At 41.2% G+C, this 19,548-nt stretch overlaps 1 protein-coding gene across 6 annotated transcripts in view; it reads left to right on the top strand.

Moving 5' to 3' along the window:
• LOC146702481 (RNA binding protein fox-1 homolog 3-like) overlaps nt 1-19,548 on the top strand; it is a 611,273-nt gene that overhangs the window by 479,168 nt on the left and 112,557 nt on the right. For all 6 annotated transcript variants that reach the window (XM_085465383.1, XM_085465384.1, XM_085465381.1 and 3 more), the window contains one exon: nt 18,083-18,331. In XM_085465383.1, the coding sequence (XP_085321509.1) occupies nt 18,083-18,331 (249 nt within the window). The remainder of the gene's footprint in view (nt 1-18,082; nt 18,332-19,548) is intronic.

Below are 19,548 nucleotides of genomic sequence, written 5' to 3'. Positions count from 1 at the left end.
AGAAGGTCCTGAGTTCAATTCCACCATCAGGCCGGGGTCTTTCTGTGTGGAGTTTGCATGTTCTCCCCGTGTTTGCGTGGGTTCTCTCCGGGTACTCTGGCTTCCTCCCACCATCCAAAGAGATGCAGCTTGTGGGGATAGGTTAACTGGATAATCCAAATTGTCACTAGGTGTGAATGTGCGAATGAATGTGAGTGCGAATGGTTGTCTGTCCCTGTGTGTTGGCCCTGCGACAGACTGGCGACCTGTCCAGGGTGTACCCTGCCTCTCGCCCTATGACAGCTGGGATAGGCTCCAGCGCCCCCCACGACCCTGAAAAGGATAAGCGGAAGCGAATGGATGGATGGATGATGAGCAAATATAACTGTACTTGTCTGGTTCGTAAGGCAGATGTACTTTGTCATTTTTAAAGAACTGTTCAATAAAGGGTAAGAAATGGCGATGTGCATGTTAAACACCGTAAAACAGAAGAGGGCACAGCTCATTACTACTGTCATATAATCTGATGCTGCTCTAACTGACTTCTACTTGGAATCTTTGGACTACACTCCAGCCTGCAGCCCTGGTGTAATGAACTTAAACTTACAAGATTCCTTGGTCATTGACCCAGCTTTTTCAATTCATGTTCTGTTCAAGTTCAGGCAGGTTTCTGAAAATGAAATGAAACATTATTGAAACTCCAAAGCCTGACAGAGTCCGCCTGACTGCGTAGGTATGCACCAGACGCTGCTTAGAGGGCTGAGATGCATTTCCCAAATGAAACTCTGGTCCTTTATCTGAACAATGGACAGAGAAAGAAATGCACTCAAGAAACGCACTTGAGATGGATTTTGCAGATAGACAGAGATAAAAATTAAATCTGATCATTTTATCTGGTATTTAATGAGACAGATTCTCAGATTTCTCAGCATTTTCATAATTGGATCAATCGAGTGACTAAGAAGTAAGCACAACATGTAGAAAGTAGGACTCTTGGGTGATGTCAGTGACTGACTTCATATTTCATGTGTAATTAAACAAACAGCTGTACGGGCTGTAGGTGTGTAAGAAGAGCATTGGTGGGCTGAGATGTTTGTGTCTACACATGTATGAGCTCTGAAACACACAGTGTGTTATATTCGGTTTTCAGTGTGAGGTGGATGTTACACACATGCACTTATTTGCATTTTCCTTTCTCATGAATGAGCACACTGTCGTGATTGACTGGGCAATGTAGGACGGCAGGTACACACCATGGAAACCACTGTGTTCAGAAATAATCAATCACTGCCTTTCAGTGTGATTCAATTTCATTCACAAAGAGCTGGGGAGCAATTTCAAATTGGAAATGCCACTTGACTTCAAGTAGGGGAGAAAGAGGGTGAAGGAAGAGATGGAGGACTGAACTGATTCATTTCAGGCTTTGTTAAGGTAGATATTTTTTTCCAACACAGTGTGGTTAAACTGAGGTCTATGGAGCTTCAGTAATCATGTCTGTGTGTGTGTGTGTGTGTGTGTGTGTGTGTGTGTGTGTGTGTGTGTGTGTGTGTGTGTGTGTGTGTGTGAGGGTGCGTGGATGGTGGGTATCGCAGGGTCATGCATTTAGGTTGTTAGTTTTGAATTATAAGACATTTAGCAGAGATATAAGTTTGGCTGGCAGCATCTGTGCCTCTGTTTTGTCTCATTGTCATTGTTATGTAAAGTTTGAATGCGAGTCTGTGAACATTCAAACTTTAATGAAAATGTATTTTATTTACTGAATTCTGAATCTCACACTTTTACATCCATGTGAATGTGGCACACATGTTTTATACAAGGTCTTAAATAATCAGGCCCCATCTTATCTCAATGACCTTGTAGTACCATATCACCCTATTAGAGCACTTCGCTCTCACTCTGCAGGCCTACTTGTTGTTCCTAGAGTATTTAAAAGTAGAATGGGAGGCAGAGCCTTCAGTTTTCAGGCCCCTCTTCTGTGGAACCAGCTTCCAGTTTGGATTCAGGAGACAGACACTATCTCTACTTTCAAGATTGGGCTTCAAACTTTCCTTTTTGCTAAAGCATATAGTTAGGGCTGGACCAGGTGACCCTGAATCCTCCCTTAGTTATGCTGCAATAGACGTAGGCTGCCGGAGATTCCCATGATGCACTGGGTGTTTCCTCTTCACTAAATACGTGATTATACACCACTCTGCATTGAATCATTAGTCATTATTAATCTCTGTCTCTCTTCCACAGCGTGTCTTTGGCCTGTCTTCCTCCCCTCACCCCTACCACTCGTGTAGATGAGCTTCATTTTGCTGGAGGCTTCTTCCTATTTAAAGGGGGGGTTTCCTTCCCACTGTCTCCAAAGGTTTTGCTCAAAGGGGGTTTTGTTTTTTTTATTATGGTCGGGTCTTTATCTTACAATATGAAGCGACTTGAGGCAACAGTTGTTTTGATTTGGCACTAAATAAATAAAATTGGATTCAATTAAAGCTTTTTGCAGCTGGACTAAAGCTGCTGTGCTGATCAGGTTTAAATAGAAAAAACAGAAAAACATCTGAAATCTATCTGAAAATTGGGGGTGTGTGGGGAGGCAAATTTCTCATGACACACACAGTATATACACAGAGTGTGAATGACAATGAAACACGCTCCTTTGCATCGAGCCCACATCAGCATTCCTGAGCCCGGAGTCCTATTAGTCCCACTGTGATAGACAGCTGCCCCTCCTAATCCCCCATCACTCTCACACACACTCACTAGCACTGCACACACTGCAACATGCTCACTCAATTAAAGTCTGGCCTTCCACCCTTTCTGGAAACTGTCAGAGGGTGTTGCACCACCATATCTGCGTGAGCACGCGTCTGTCTGTGTGCGTCGTGTGGTGTGTCAGTAAGTGACAGTGACACACGATGAAAATGTGTGTGTGCGTACCAGGAAGCACCGTCAGCTAAAAGAAAAACCCGAGGACACATTAAAATACCGAAATCTGTTCCACACTTGAGCATTTCCTAAAACTAGTTTCAAACAACTAAATCCAGAGTTATGGTAAAAAATATGTATTAGTGCTGTCAATAAATTGAAAAATTAAGTAATTAATCTCACAATTTTCTGTAATCAATTGCGAGGAAGTTAAGCTTGTAACTGACATTTATGCAATATAATGAAGTAAATGTAGAATAAACACAAAGAATGTGTTTTGTACATGCTTTGTCTCTAGGGGCCACCGTAAATATACTTTTATTTATTCACTCCACATAAAATGTAATAAATAAATTATATAATACAAAAACCAACTATTCACATTTCAACTTTTAACTATTTAAATTTTCAGCTTTTTCCTTTTAAACAAATTTAAAGTGAAACAACACAAAACACTGCAAACCACAACACAATTAAATATAAATTAAGACATGCAAAAGAAAAAGAAGATGCATATTCTCTGTCATATGGACCTGGGATGATTTTTTTGGGAGAGTGTTTTCCTGCTTGGAATTGCATAGATAGGATTCACTGCATGAATAAACTTTCTGAATCCTTTATCGTCCACAACTGAAAATAATTGTGGATGATTACTATAATAATAATAATGATAATAACTATACCTTTCTGATGTGACGATGTTGTCTGTTGTTGTTGTCCCTGGCTCTCTTTCTCTCTCTCTCCCTCCCGCTCAGTTCCTGTGCTACTGTGAGTGTAACTACTCCCCACCCCCCACCCCACCCCGCTCAGTGCAAGCACACAGCTCACGTGCGGCGTGAAGTGAAAAAAAGGGCGTAAAGACATGTAGTTGTAAAAAGAGAGAGGATGAGAGAAAAAACAAACAAAAAAAACCGGCTCGTGTCGTTCACTTCAAAGAGTCGGTTCTAAGAGCCGTTGGAGCAGCCTTTCAACGCCTCTCTCTGTCTCTCGCTAGCAAAGTTGACCCAGACAACAAAGTAAAGCTAGTTTTCAGCTACGAGCCCAACACGAACCCGACGTATCAGCCAGAGGTCCCTTTACTACGGTTCGGAGCCGCGGACCTGTTTTATATACGCGAGGAATAGTTTTCTATACGAGATCGCTGCAAAAAGTGCAGCCTTACCTAATGTCCACCTACTGTTACTCATTTATATTAAAATTTAAACATCTGGTTGGTGTTGGTGTGAAGAGTAACCTTCAGTAATAGTAATAAATCACACAGCAATAGGACATTCATGAAGTTGTAAAATTCATGATAATATATTAAGTAATCCAAAGTATTCAGAATACGTTACTCTCATTGAGTAACGTAACAGAATATGTTACAAAATACATTTCGGGTAATGTAATCTGTAATCTGTAGTGGAATACATTTTAACAGTAACCTTCCCAACACTGTGCACACTCAGTTGTCATATTCAGCAGAATATTTCACTGAATTTCACACATATGTAACAAAGTAAATACAATCTGAAATTTAGTTAAAATTGCGTACTTGAAGTATGTGCAACAGAATAATTAGCAACAAACTCTGTAAAGGAAAAGGATTGTGATGTTATTTCTCATCAAAGTCTGTGCTTCCATAAACTGGACACCTTTGGGAACAATCAGGGATTTTCATAAAAGTCTGTGTTTTCCTTCTTCTTTGTACGACTGGATCCAGTCCATCCACCGCTGCTTCCACAACACCTGATCAGCCTGAGCAGATAAAGTGCTTTCTACTAGTCCTGTTCACTCAGTCACACACCTTCATTTATTCATGCATCTCTTTGAGTCGTTCTCCAGCTGTCCTTCGTGCTTCTCTGTAGAGCCTGAGTGAGGCAGAAGCTGGGTTCAGTGTTTTGACTGTGCTACAAAGGCCCTTGTTTTCAGTACTGTTGTATGGACACAGGTCAGCCATGCATTGTTTGCTATCCCACTCTGAGCTGGGAGGTAGCTTTGTTAAACTACATATGTCCAGTTTTGGTTGGTTTCCACCTTTTATTGTTTCTTTTTCAGAGTAAAGTCAATCCATTCAATAAGACGCTCTTATCTGTGATTGATGGCACAGAGAGCCGAGGAAAGTCTGTGTGTGAAAAGTCAGCGCTGCTGTGTTCTTGATCGGTTACAGAGGTGGTCTGTTTTTTAACACATGTAAATGTTGTTGAAGATCTCCGTGCATCTTCCCGTGTCGGGGTTGAACTGAGACTGCCTTGATCCAAACCAGCCCAGCTCAGCCGTGTGTGACATGCGCAGTGATGAAGGAGACCAAATTCAAACACTGATAAAGTGAAATTCTAGGTTCCCTGGTGGCACTTTGACCCATATAGTCTAATATGTATGCTAAGCCCCTCACTCCTTACACCCTGATTGGAATTTGATTAGCAGCACATCCAGAGGAAGCCTGTGGGCCGGTCTCATCGAGCAGCACTTTGACTGGTGGAAACCACTGGGTGGAATCCAGATGTGGGCCGGTGGATCCAATCATCAAAGTCCCACCAGGTGAAGGAGACAAGATCCTTTTACCTGTGCTGGCAGGATGTTGCACTAGCTAGCAAGTTAGTGTTCAGGGTCAGCTGAGTATAATGCTGGACTGTCACATGTATGCACTTCCAGCTCACTGACCACTTCAAAGCTTTTCAGTCGTCAGTGAACATAGTTTGTTAACTGCTATGTTTTCCATCTGTGATGGTGAGAAGCCAATCAATGTGCTTTGATCTTCAATGGAAATTTGTGGACTGGATACACTGAAAAAAAGGGATTGGCCAACTCTTGGATTTACGTAAGCATCTTGCGTGTATTTAACATAAGTGCCTCATGCTTTAAAGTTAAGTGTAACTATATAGTGTAGAAACTACATGATATGCAGAGAGGCTAGATTAAATTGTTCATATCATGTTCGAGTGAAGTAAGTCAATAACTTTCAGTCCCGTATGCTTTGGATCGTGGTTTTAGAAAGGCATCCATCTCAGTCAAATCGAGTTGCCTCCACTACTTTTTTTGGTATACTGAAAAAAGTAAATTGGGTGTTTGTTACCTTAAAAAAGTCTAACTTGTAATTTAAACACAATAATTTCATGCTTCTATGAACGTAATTAAATCATGAAGGATCTGTACGAAATTCAACAACTTAATTTGTCCTTGTTGAGATGACATGATACAATCTAGTAAGAGTGGTTAGTTGCTAAACGCATGAAATTCACAAGATTGCACGAGATGTCAAACTTTAGGAAAATCACAAAACGTACAAAAAAATTCTGCATCAAGCCTTGAAATCATAGCTTTCCTTTGTTAAGTCTGGATTGGTGGCATGGTGGTTGGTGCTGTTGCGTCACAGTAGAAGATCCTGGGTTCAAATCCACAATCTGGCTAGTTTGCACTGGTTTCTCTCTGGGTATTCTGGTTTCTTCCCACAGTTAAAAGTCGTGCAGTTGTTAGAGTTAGGTTAATTGATGATTCTAAATTACCTCTCAATGTAAGTGCAAATGGTTGTTTGTGACAGACTTGTGAGTTGTCTAGGGTGTACCCTGCCTAACAATTCAGGGTTATTTCCCAGCCCCCCTGCAACCGCTTCAATCGCGTTTTATGAACACAAAATGCACATGTTTATTGAATATGAAAAAGTTGTGTTGATTGAACACAATTGTTTAAGTTTCTGCCAAAGCAAAACATTTGTGTGCAACCAATGTCCACTATTGAATCAAGTAAATCCAACATGGCCTTTTTTTCAGTGTACAAAGATAAGAAACAAAGTCCTTTTGGAGCATCAGTGATGCTGATGTGTTCTGATTTGTACGTCAGAGGGGAACGTGGACTGTGACAGAGGTCCTCTGTAATTCTGTAGTGTTGCCGTCAGTCTGCTCTGGTCCTTTAAATGATCTTAAAACAGAAAACTTGTAAAGACAAAGGCTCCTAAAGGCACCAAAGTTTCTCTTTAAATGGTTTGTGGAAAAAGCAGCAGTCACAAAATTCAGGTTTTATTTCTCTGTTACAAACAAACTTAATTATTTATCACCACCATTGAATGAGTCTGGTCTATAATAACTTTAACCACTATTTAAATCACAGAAACCTCATGTTCACAAGTGTAAACTACATATTTGAACAGTTTTAACAACAGGAAGCAGATCTACATAGTAAAATTAGGGACTACATTTATCATCCTTTTATGAATCAGTGTTTCACTGAAATATTTGGTGAATGGTTTCAGCTCCTTTAAATGAGATACCAAAAAGTAGAGTGATGCTACTGGTTCATGTTAGATGTTACATCTCCAGGTGTGTGAGCCGTTAATGACTGCACGGTGACTAAATACACGTGTTTAACAAGTGTCAGAACTATTATCACCCAGTTTGTCTCCCAGTTTCCCATATGGAAAAGAAATAGTAAAAACTTATATGTGATTACTCATGAAAGTGGCCACTTTCTCATTACTTTCATACATTGTTTTAGTAAGTTTCCAAAACATACAAGTTTCATTATATAATTTTTCAAGGGATCTTATATCTGTTTTCACTCTTATATGCTTTTCATACAAGTTTCACACAAGTTTGAAACACTGTAGAAATAGTCAACTGGTGAAGAGCTCAAATCTGCTACAACTCAAATTCAAGAAAGTTGGAAAAGAGTAACAGTGCTGTAGAAAATGTAAATAAAACCAAAATGACTTGTAACAGTTGTCACATAAAGAATATTAATTAAATCTTACAAAGAGAAAACTCAGTTTTTTAAAAAGTTTATTGACCCTTCCGATGAAATAACACAAAGAAATATTCATTTGCATATATTCATTTTCATTTGCTACATCTAGAATTTTTGGGGGGTAACTTATTTCCTAAAAATATATTATGTAATTTATTTAGAGAAATGCAGACGTATTGTTTTGTTTGTTGATGTTTTAATGGACTGAAGCAAACTCTGACATTCCCCACATAGCAGACAGGTCTGGCCCGGATCTGGCATCAAGCCGGCACTGCTGACTGACTGGTGTCATGGTTTATGTCAACCAGATGTGGGCCAGGTCTGGCAATGATGCACTATTTATGTTCCTGTTTTCCCATTTTAGTTAGAAGACCCAAATGCCATGTTGCAATACTATACTGCTATGGTAGCCAACGTTTCAAATTCAGGTTTGAACAGAGTTTCTCGTTATGAGCACTGAGTACACCTGTGCAATCAGCAGCTGGTCCATCCAGATCCCATCCATGCAGAAACGTACATACATGTTTCACAGCGACAGAGGTTTGATGTGTGTGAATGACTAAATGTAGTGTTTGGGGTCCTTAGGGACTAAGTAAAGCGCTATTCAAATACAGGCCATCTCAGGCTCGCCTCCACAGTGTCCCGTTCTCCCGTCTTCCTCCCCTCGTTGACAGCCAGTCGCAGCAGATGGCCCCGCCCCTCCCTGAGCCTGGTCCTGCCGGAGGTTTCTTCCTGTTTAAAGGGAGTTTTTCCTTCCCACCCTGACCAAGTGTTAGCTCATAGCGGCTCATCTGATTGTTGAGGTACTCTCTGTATTATTTTAGGGTTACAATATAGATATAAATACTAGTCACCTTGAAGATTTTAATTTTAAATAAATCTAAAAACTGAACGTGGGGTTTGGTGTGTGTCCCTTATTACGGTTATTTCAACAATTCAACAATTTATTCAACAACATGTAAAGTCACAGTGCTGACTGGTAACTAAAACAGGATCTGCCAGTTACAGGAAATGACATCGTGTCATTTTATTGTAATTATTTTATTTATAAGATCTTGAAACATTACATCTGTTTTTTGTTTTTTTTGTTTCCACAAAATACCTGGTGCTGAGGCCAAACGATATATAATTCAGTGTCTATCAGATATATTTTAATTTGCATAGAGTTATTATAAAAATTGCACAAAAAGTCTATAAAATATAAAAGATTTCTCTTTTATAGACTTTTTTGCCTCCAAGCAGCAGTGCTGACATCTTTGCAGCTTTAGCCAAAGTAACAATAAGACAGAGGAAAGTTTTCTTATCATTTAGGAAAATATTTCTGTTGAAGAATGAACTCACATGTCTCAATGCACATTTTACATTGGCATGAATAAGGCTACGTTCACACTGCAGGTGAAAGCGCATCAAATCCGACTTCTTTGACCCTCTGCGACACATATCCATCATGGTGACAGTGTGAACGGCACAAATCCGATATTTTCAAATCCGATCTGGGTCACTTTCGTATGTGGTCCTGAATCAGATACATATCTGATGTTTTAGAAAGCGACTGCTGTTTGATGGTCACGTCGCATTAAATCCGTCTTTTACGTCACTGACACAAGACAGACGCCAACTATCAGCGCCCGATAAGACATTGTGAACGCTTCCTGGCCCTCCAGTGAAACTGTTGGGAAGACAACGTTTCACTGGTGAACATTTTATTTGTTCTGTATAATCTGCAGATTCTGACAGAAATCTGCAGCTATCCTTTGAAGCACCGCTCCTCTAAAACAGCAATAAGGATCATTATTAGATTATCTACATTATTATGTAAATAACAAAATAACTTAAAGCAAAAAATTGGGAAACGTAAAGTCCGAAGTCTTTATATTAACGTCCATCAGTCAAACATACTGTTGCTCTGGGTCTAAACAGAGCGCGTTGTGTGTGACGTCTTCTTTTGCGCATGTGGCCGCTTTGAGCGTTCACACTAGAGCATTTCACTACATATCGTACTGTGTATGACTGTGTACGTGACAAATAAGAAAAAAAATTTGAATTTAGAGCGCGTTTGCTGTCACATTTTATTTGTAGTGTGAACGAGCAGACAAAAACATCGGATTTGATCAAAAAATCGGAATTGAGCATCAAGACCTGCAGTGTGAACGTAGCCTAAGACAATGAAAGAAGGAAATATGACCTACACTGGCACTTCTCATTGCACCTTTAACCAACACAAATGAATTACAGTTTGTACCTGGATGCTTGTGGGAGACCTCTGAATCTGCTAATGCTAGTTCTTCCAGTTTGGGGTCACAGCCTTTAACACTTATACTGTTTAACCTGCTTCCCATGGCTCCATCAGACCTCGGTACCTGTAGATCTCCTACATATGTGTTTCTGGCTTTTAAATAACTTTGTCTTCAGTCCTGATTGAAGGCGCATCATACATGTGGTATTTGTTCAAAGTGGCATGGGGATGTTCCTGGTAGGGACGCTGCAGGTCACTGATGCATGTTCACTGGAACACTTGGTGCACTGTAGATGGCTTTGAAGTTGACTTGTGATGTTTTTCCCACCAACACTGGATTCAAGCACTCCTGCAGCCATGTGTGTGCCACTGTGTCACTGACTTGGAGCTTGGCTGCTGTGAGTGGGCTGTAGCTCAGCAGGTGGAGGTGATCCAGTCCTGGCTGCTCCGGTCTGGGTATCCTTGAGCAAGAACCCCAAGCTGCTCTGTGATGCAGAAGGACCGACACGGCTCTGAATGCTCACTTTCAGCTTTTTTACTTATTCACACAGCCGTGCTGTCAGCTCTCGCTGCTCCAGCTCTCTGCCGCTCAGACCTCCTCTCGCATCCAGCCGCTGCTGAAGCAGGGAAGGCACGATTAGATGATGTTTGCCCTCCCTGACACCACACCCCGAACCCGCTGCTTCGAGCCACCAACCACACCCCCCAACAGTGAATATTACATGGAAGCTCCTGGGTGTATAAAGAAGTGCGAGGCCACACAACTCCTATAAAGGATGAAAATGGTAAAATTGTGCTTTAACTTAGATTGCATTTAAATGTCAAATATATAAGTAGACTTTTTGTGTATTAGCAATATTAATTTGAAATATCTTCTACAAGACAGAACCAAGACTTGTTTATACACACAAAGCCTCCCTGTGTGTGTGTCTGCACTGAGCTTGTCATAGTCAGCCGGGTGTACCTGCAGTGTCACAAGCTTTGTGTAGGGTCTGATTGAATTGGGCACAAAGGCAGATTTACATATGTTTGCAACTGTTACAGGGGTTAGTGAATATCATGTAGCAGATCTACGGGGAGCTGGCAGCCAGTGGACTTGCATCACACTCTGAATCCTAAACAGTCTCCTCTCTGCACTGGACTCACTGCTCTATTCTCCTCTGAATGAACACGGCTTCTGTCTTGCTTGCTCTGCCTGTGCCTCTCTCCTGCCTACGTTTTTGTTCTGTAACTATCGTCGCACACACACTCATTGACACACATACGGCTCGGGTCGTGGAGTATCCCCGCACGGCCGGTGAGGGACTGGGAGTGTCGGGCAATCTCTGCTCAGCCGAGTGTTAAATTAGATTCTGTTGCTTCTGTGTGTGTGTGTGTGTGTGTGTGTGTGTGTGTGTGTGTGTGTGTGAGACACACTCGTTCATAACTCACTTACAGGGACTGGGTCACTGTCACACACACTGGTACTCACATCAGGAAAATGATCAGTAGTGTAAAGTCGTGCAGCTTTCCTCACGATGATGCTGATGCAGAGTCGTCCTGATCTCTTCTTCTTTCTTTAAACCCGTCTTGTCATCAGACAGAGGTGTTTCCTGACGATGTCACTGAGCCTACTTTATTCGACATAACAGATAAGAAGATATTTCCATGTAACGCTGATACTAAATAATTATGTTATTGGCTCCCTTGATCATAGCTTACTGTTACATGTGTGACTTGATGTGTGTCACTGACGCTTCACGTGTTTTTGTTATATTTCTGCAGCACATTTTTAAAACAGACTCATAAGGTGTTAAACAAAAAAGCAACATTTAAAAAAAAGCTCCAACAGAATTCAAATATTATTTAAAAAATTCAATGAAAACACAATTTTGTCTTAACTAGCAAAAAACAGCCAAACAATGTAAACAGGTTTGAAAAAAGATTTAACACAGGAGCCTTCAAAGGGCCATTTTGACTATAAATACTGTAAATCTGTTGAAAATACCCTCAGCTCATATTTTATGACCTAAAAAACTGAAGAAGGAGTTTGTTCATAAACAAGCAGCATGACTGCACGCTGGTTAGCACAGTGAAGCCATCCGGGGTTGGACTCCTCCACCTGTCTGGAGTTTGTGTTTCTTCCACATGAGCTTCCTCCCTGCAGCTGCTCGGGGTAACTGCTGTTTTAAATCATGTGAAGGGCTCTCTGTCTCTCTATGCTCGTCCGGGCGACCTGTCCAGGGTGTAGCTGACTTCTCACCCCACCACAGCTCGCTGGCTGACCTGAGCAGCCCTGACTGTGAAGAATAATCTAAGAAAATAAAGAGTGAAATGTGCAGACTGAAGAGGAGGCGTGTGGATAGCTCTGATGAAGAAGAGTCAGGTTTAGTTTCAAAATTTTATTATTGTAAAATCTATCGTACAATATAAAGCACCTTGAGGCAACTGTTGTTGTGACTTGGTGTAAATAAAACTGAAACAAACTGAAAATTCTCTGGACTCTACATGTCCTCACTTCTTACAGACAGGAACAAGTTTATGTATAAATCTTGACCAGAGAACCTTAAAATTTGATTTTTTAATTAATTGCATCTTTAATCATTTCCAACAGCTATAGAAACTGTCACGAGATTTATTCTAAAAGAAACTTCTTCAGCTGAGAGTCAGAGAGTAGAAACACACATGCTGCAGTTTTTACTTGCAAGGGCGCTCACACCAGAGTGGCCGCCCTGTGACGTGCGCGCTATGTTCTTGCACTTGTCTTTATTTATACACAAGAAGAGTAATACAACAATGAATACATTTGTTTAGTGGAATGTTGATACGTGAGCATGTGCATATGTGGTTGTGTATGTGTGTGCGTGTGCGGTTTGTAGGGGGTGAAACTGCTCGTTCAGCTCTTACTATCGCTGTGGGAAGAAACTGATCTGAAAAGAACAGAACAAGTTTCGTGGTGAACAACAACCTAAGTCATCAAAAGGTTATTATGCAGTATTCTATCAAACTTATATCATTAAAAAGCTTATACTGACTACTAAATACAATTTTATATTGACAGGAATGCTTACAATCATCATATTTCCAATTTTCCACCTGTGTTTGAATGAAACATTTGTACTTTGTACAGGGTGGGCCAGCCACTAATCAGAAGGTCGGTGGTTCGATCCCAGGCTGCCTCCTGGCTGCATGCTAAATATCCTTGGTCAAGATACTAACCCCATGTTTGCCTACTGGTGGTGGTCAGAGGGCCCGGTGGCGCCAGTGTCCGGCAGCCTCGCCTCTGTCAGTGCGCCCCAGGGCAGCTGTGGCTAAATCACCAACCATTCCCCTGTTATTACGTGTATGTAGCTGCCATCACCAGTGTGTGAATGGGTGACTGACTGAATGTAGTGTGAAGCGCTTTGGGGTCCTTAGGGACTAGAATAGCGCTTTACAAATGCAGGCCATTTACCATTAAAGTCCTGTTTGTGGCACATTAGTATATGTGAGGGGGCAAACTCCTCAAGATGGGTGGTGACCATGGTGGCCATTTAGAAGTCAGCCATGTTGGACACAACTGTTTTTTCAATAGGAAGAGGGCCATGTGACACATCAGACTTATTGGTAATGTCACAAGAAAAACAATGGTGTGCTTGGTTTCAGCGTAACTTTAAATAAATAAATAAATAAATGGTTTTTTTTGGTTTGTTTGTTTGTTTTTTGTTTCTTGCTCACAAAATTGTAAAAACAAGAACAAAAAAGAAGACTTTGCATTCATCAGATCCTGTACAACGTTTAAAAAATAATTAGCACCAATTTCACTTATTTACACAGATTTTTAGTCATATACTGTAACATAGATTGTAAACTTTGACACCGATGCACTCTGTAGTGCATCGGTGTCAAACTCTGGCCCATGGGCCAAATTTGCCCCGCAGCCTAATTACATTTGGCCCGCTAAGCCATACCAAATTCCTATTAGAGCTGGCCTACTGGTATTATACAGCTAATATATATATTGTTTAGTATTAAGCTTTGTTTATTCAGTTTTTCAGCAAAACATGTCCATAAGAAAAGATTCATTCTTATATCTGAAGGAATAAATATATTTCAATAAATATTAACGTTAGACCGCGACTTTGTTCCAGTTTTGAATTTTGGCCCACTGTGTATTTGAGTTTGACACCCCTGCTGTAGTGCATAAAATTTAGGTGGATTCTTCAAACAAATCAATAATAAATATTTTAATAAAAGTAAATAATTTTGTAATTCTTTATGCCACAGTCGACGCAGCTATTACCAAAATCAAAGACAACAATCATGATACAGTGTTGATGCAGGGACAGTAAATGAAACACACACACACACACTCTGAGCCATTTCTAAACTGTTATTTTAACATTAATGTTTGTAAACCCTTCATGCATTTAAAATCATGTTTATTTAAATTTGCTGTAAAATGTAACCAGACAGTGAGAGAGGGAGAAATATGTGAATGATGCAGAGACAGATGAATGGATGAAGGAAAAGAGCGACGGATGTATGATTGCACTGATAAGAGGAATCATTTACCAGGGCAATTTGTCGACAAGGATCTGGGGATGTGTCAGTGCGTCAGCGCCTCGGTCGCTTTGATGGATGATGGAAGTTCACTGACTCAAGCAGCCTTTCTCTCTCCCTTTGCCTCACCCTTTGCTTCTCCCTCAGACTACTCCTCCATTATTACAGCAGCACAGCAAAGTGTGTGTGTGTGTGTGTGTGTGTGTGTGTGTGTGTGTGTGTGTGTGTGTGTGTGTGTGTGTGTGTGTGTGTGTGCATCACTCGTGTTGTGAGCTACTGTCAAATAGGCCCCACCTCTTTATTAAAAACTGTATTTTGTGTGGCACAATGTGTGGAACAAGGGAAGATACTTTGACACAGTATACTGATCTTAAATTAAAGCTGCTGTTACTGGTTTAGGGATCGATGGTAACAGTACGGTTAAGGTTTAGACAAGTAGACATTACAGTTGTTTAGGGTTAAAAGTAAAACACATAACCAACAATATCCAAGGTCTTTCTTTCATTACTATATAACTGCAGGCTAAAATTTAAAGGTGAAAAGAAGTGTGTGTGCAGATTTAACCTCAACATAAGAAAAGGGAGGAAAAAAATCGCATGTCTCCAAATAGAAGAAGCAAACTCAAATCTATTGTAATGGTAACCTGATGCCTTTGCAGCAGTTTTTATCTTCATCTGTGTATGAAAAGAATCAAAGGAAACTCTGAAACCAAACACAGGCATCTTCCAGAATGATGCCTGTGTCTGGTTTTGCCGCTGCCACCTGCAGTTTGTCCTGCAGTGTCATAGTCCTGTTTTCACTCTGTGTAAATAACGTTTTGACTGCCTTGGTTTATGATCACCTGACACTCTTATCTGTCCGATTTTGATGGGTCAGCGTTTTCTACCCTGTATTGCTGGTGCTCCTCGTCTCCTCGGGCGTCCTCAGCTGTGTCCTCCTGGGTGTGCACAGACCAGGGAGCAGAAGAAGGAGAAGAGCAGGTGTCAGGTGAAGCTCAGCTTGTTGTGGAAGTGGGGTCTCGCTGGTAAGCCATGCTGAGTGTTTCTGATTCCCTGTGCTCAGACAGCTTCCATGGAGGGGATGTTTTCTGCCAAACCCCTTCTTGGACATGCGAGGCCTGATTCTCTGAGACCGTGCTACCTCACGAGGGTCCATCCAGTTTCCCAGTGTTTGGCCCTCCACCAGGATTTAGGTCCTGAAGCTGGAGGATCTTCCCCTTCGCTTAGCATGGTGGTGTTTTATCTAAGGCTAATAAATTATTATTGCTGAACGATTTTATACTTTCCAAATATTAATTTTTTATTTCTTACTGAAATCTGAGCTGTGAGGCAGACTATTCATCCCTCATTGAACTTTTCCCGGATGGTTATTCCTTCATCACATGTGTGGTCATGGAGGAGGCCTCGCTGTGGTGTTTCGGGGCCAGGTCTCCTTTTTTTACCTTTGAACAGTGAACTACAATTCACTAGTCAACACAAGGGTTCCCAGAAGGATTTAGCAGAATTGAGCAGTTGGTGTTTGTCTCCTCCTTTGTTTAATGTCTAAATAGATTTTTCTTATCAAAGCTATTTTTTGATTGTGTAACAGGATGTATATGGTGATACCATAGTGAACCATCTGATGTATGCAGATGATTTAGTGATCTTCTCTCCATACAGTGCCGGCCTTAAACAGTTACTGAGGGTCTGCTCTCGATATGTTTTAGAGTTTGAAGAGTAATATTTTGATTGCCAGAAGTAGGGAAGACTTGTGTCTGTGTGGTACGGTTCTTAAAGTTATGAAATCTTAGGACATTATATATCTGATGATCTGTCTAATGATATGGACTCTTATAGACAATGCCACTTACTGTATGCACAGAGTAACATGCTGAGTCGTAAATGTGGTATGAGCCCCGCTCCACATGCAGACTGGGCTACACTGAATATCTGTGGAGAAGGCAGCATGTGGAGAGCCTTCATGTATATTTGTGATATTTTGGATTTTATTTCATTTGTTTTTCCCCTTCGTCTCTTGCTTTATTGAAGACATCTTTAATGCAGCTTTAATAAAGTGAACTAACTAAATGGTAAATTGACTGGTTCTTATATAGCGCTTTTCTATCCAGAGCAATCAAAGCACTTTACACAACTTGCATTATTCACCCATTACATGATTTTCAATCATATATCTCTTTTAACCCCCAATATGCTTCTCAGCTTCCTGAATAGGTGACTGGACTCATTAAAATTTGGATCGCTGACAGCTTTCTCTGAATGAAGATTAAACAGAAGTACGTCTGTGTGCCTCGGACAGATTTGTGTAGTGAGAGTCCCCTCAGGTTGTTTGTTGAGTCGTCTGTCAGGAATCTCGGGGTAACTCTCAACTCTCACTATGGATCAAATCTCTGGTTCACTGTTGTCTTATCATCTAAGTTAACTACCATTGTGTCGTGCTCTGAACTGAACATGCTCTGAATCATTATTCATGCACTTCTTTCATCACATCATTGTTTACTCGTGTAACCAAAACTGCTGAGAACATCTGTAGGTTGACCACACCGCTGCTGCGAGGCTTCTGACCAAATCAGTGGTCAAATGTCAGTGTTGAAGAAAATACACTACTGTTCAAAGGTTTTAGAACAGCCCAGTTTTTCCAGTTATTTATCGCAATTCAAGTCGTTCAAGTGATGAACAGCTTGAAATGGTACAAAGGTAAGTGGGGAACTGCCAGAGGTTAAAAAAGAAGTAAGTTTGCCCAAAACTGAAACATAATGTACATTTCAGAATTACACAAAAAGGCCTTTTTCAGGGACAACATGGGTTAACAATTTAATCTGTTCTGCAGCAATGGAGGTTGCTCAAGCCTTGAAAGCTGGTGCTACTAATTCCTACAGGTGTTCCAACTTTTCTGGATTAATTGCAGCCCCATCTGTCTGCATAAAGCAGTGTTGAACACACTGTGGTACCAGACCCTCGTCAGCATCAGCTGAACAGTATCGTACTGCAGAAAGTAGTGTTGTTGCAGAAATGGTGAGAAAAAGGCAATTAACAATGGAAGAGAGACCGACCATCATAACACTTATAAATGTGGGTCTGTCCTACAGAGAGACTGCAAAGAAAGTCAAGGTGTCAGTGAGGCCAGTTTCCTTCTGCACTCAGAAACAAACTGTGACAGGAAGAGGTCTGCAAGCCTGAAACTGAATCAGAGGACAAGTTTCTGAGAGTTAACAGCTTGTGTGATGGCGGCTCACAGGACAACAGCTTCAAGCAGCTCAGTCGTGGTCGTAGTGAGCAAGTCTCAGTTTCAGCTGTGAAGAGAAGACTTCAAGCTGCAGGTTTGACAGTATGAGCTGCAGCAAGAAAGCTCGATGTCAGAATAAGACGAAGAGGCTTGGCCCTAGTCGTGGCACATACCAGACCAACTGACATGGATTGCCTGAGTTTAAGAATTTGATTGGACAGTTTAACATCACACATCGTCACAACACTAATAAACTGAAAATAAACTGGCATTTCTACAGCGCTTTTCTAATCTTAGTCAAAGTGCTTTAGATAACCTGTACATTCATCGAGCACATCGTCCTCTGGACTTGAGGACACTTCAAGGCTCCTGTACAAATCTTTTGACCATTGTTGACACTTTGGATACCTTTCAATGACGCCACCATGACTCAAAAATGAGTATGTTAAAAAACATCCACTCTTAATAATGTCTTTTCTGCCCTTATCCACACAGGGTAACCAAGAGGCCCCGGCTCCCCCTGAAGCTATGGCTCAACCTTTCCCACAAGCCCAGTATCCACCTCCTTCACAGAACGGGATTCCTGCTGAGTATGCTACACCCCACACCCACCCACCGGCTGACTACACGGGAACAAGCACAGTGGGCGAGCATACCCTAACACTATACACGGCGACACACACACAGAGTGAGCAGCCAGGAAACGACAGCAGCACTCCAGCTCTTACTACTAACACAGTATCGGTGAGTCTGTATTCACACATTCCTGTGCATTAGTTATCTTTTCTATCACAATGAGCTTCAGCTCGCGTATAAGACTTCATTCATTTCTGGTTAACATAACACTTGAAGCGTGGATTGTTCTTCTGCCTCGTAATCCATCATCACAGAGGTGCTCTTAGAGGCAGGACTTCAACACACAACACTGTAAAAACCTACAGTTATGAACAATGTTCCCTTTAAGCTGCGCAGGTGCGCAATTGCGCACTGCTGGCACGGTCTCTGCACACAGAAAATCTGTGTTGCGCACACAAAAAAAAATCTAACCTGAAATTAAAATTAAAACTTTAACGATGCTGTTTTGCAGTGTGAGTCAGTGACTGGCTGCTCCTGTATGGGATTAGAACGAGGCCACCTTATCCCACAGTCCAGCCAATTATGCGATTCACATTCGTATATACGCAGCTAATCCACGTCGTTGTCTGGCTATGACAGCGTCCTTATGTGCCGACATCGATGTTTTAGCGAGCAAAGCGGCTGATGTGGAGTGAAGCCACGTTAATGACAACGTGTACAACCACTGGAGACGTGAGCAGGACAGACGGATCAACTGACGGACAAAGTGTGGACTTTATACCAGTTTTTAAATTGTTGATCGGCCGCGTAAAACCAGAGTTATGATAAAATATCAGCAATGTTTGTTTTTCTTCCTGAATACTGTCGTTGTTTATATTTACTGCGGGAAGAAACGGTAAAAACGAAAGCCTGTGAGCAAAAACAAACTCGGCGGTGCTTTGAGATGTGAGAGATTTGCGACGTTTAGCACAAATCTTGTGTAGTTAGTGTGCAGTTAGTGTGTAGTTAGTGTGCAGTTAGTGTGTAGTTAGTGTGCAGTTAGTGTGTAGTTAGTGTGCAGTTAGTGTGTAGTTAGTGTGTAGTGTAGTCAATAGTGTTGTTGTGTGTCAGAACAATGAAGCGACTGCTGAATGTTACAGGTGTTACAGCAGTGACACATCTGCTGCTGTCAGGCCTGCAGGTATCAGGCTGTTGTTCTCCTTCATCTCATAGTGGACAGAAATTATTCTTTGGAGTGAAACAAATAATTTGTGTGGCATCAGATTTGATGCAGAACAGCTGATTGTTCTGTAAATAGTTTAAAAAAAACACTGCTGGTTGCATTTTAAAAAAATAGCTGCAAAAAACTTTGTTTGCATAACTCAGTTACTTTTTTGAAGAAGTAA

This window comes from Copadichromis virginalis, linkage group LG8 (assembly GCF_057382275.1).
Source record: "Copadichromis virginalis isolate Kocher_CV1m ecotype Utaka linkage group LG8, C_Virginalis_male_GT1.1, whole genome shotgun sequence".
NCBI lineage: Eukaryota > Metazoa > Chordata > Actinopteri > Cichliformes > Cichlidae > Copadichromis > Copadichromis virginalis.
The sequence above is the reverse complement of the archived record's forward strand: the minus strand, read 5'-3'. Positions and strand labels throughout refer to the sequence as shown.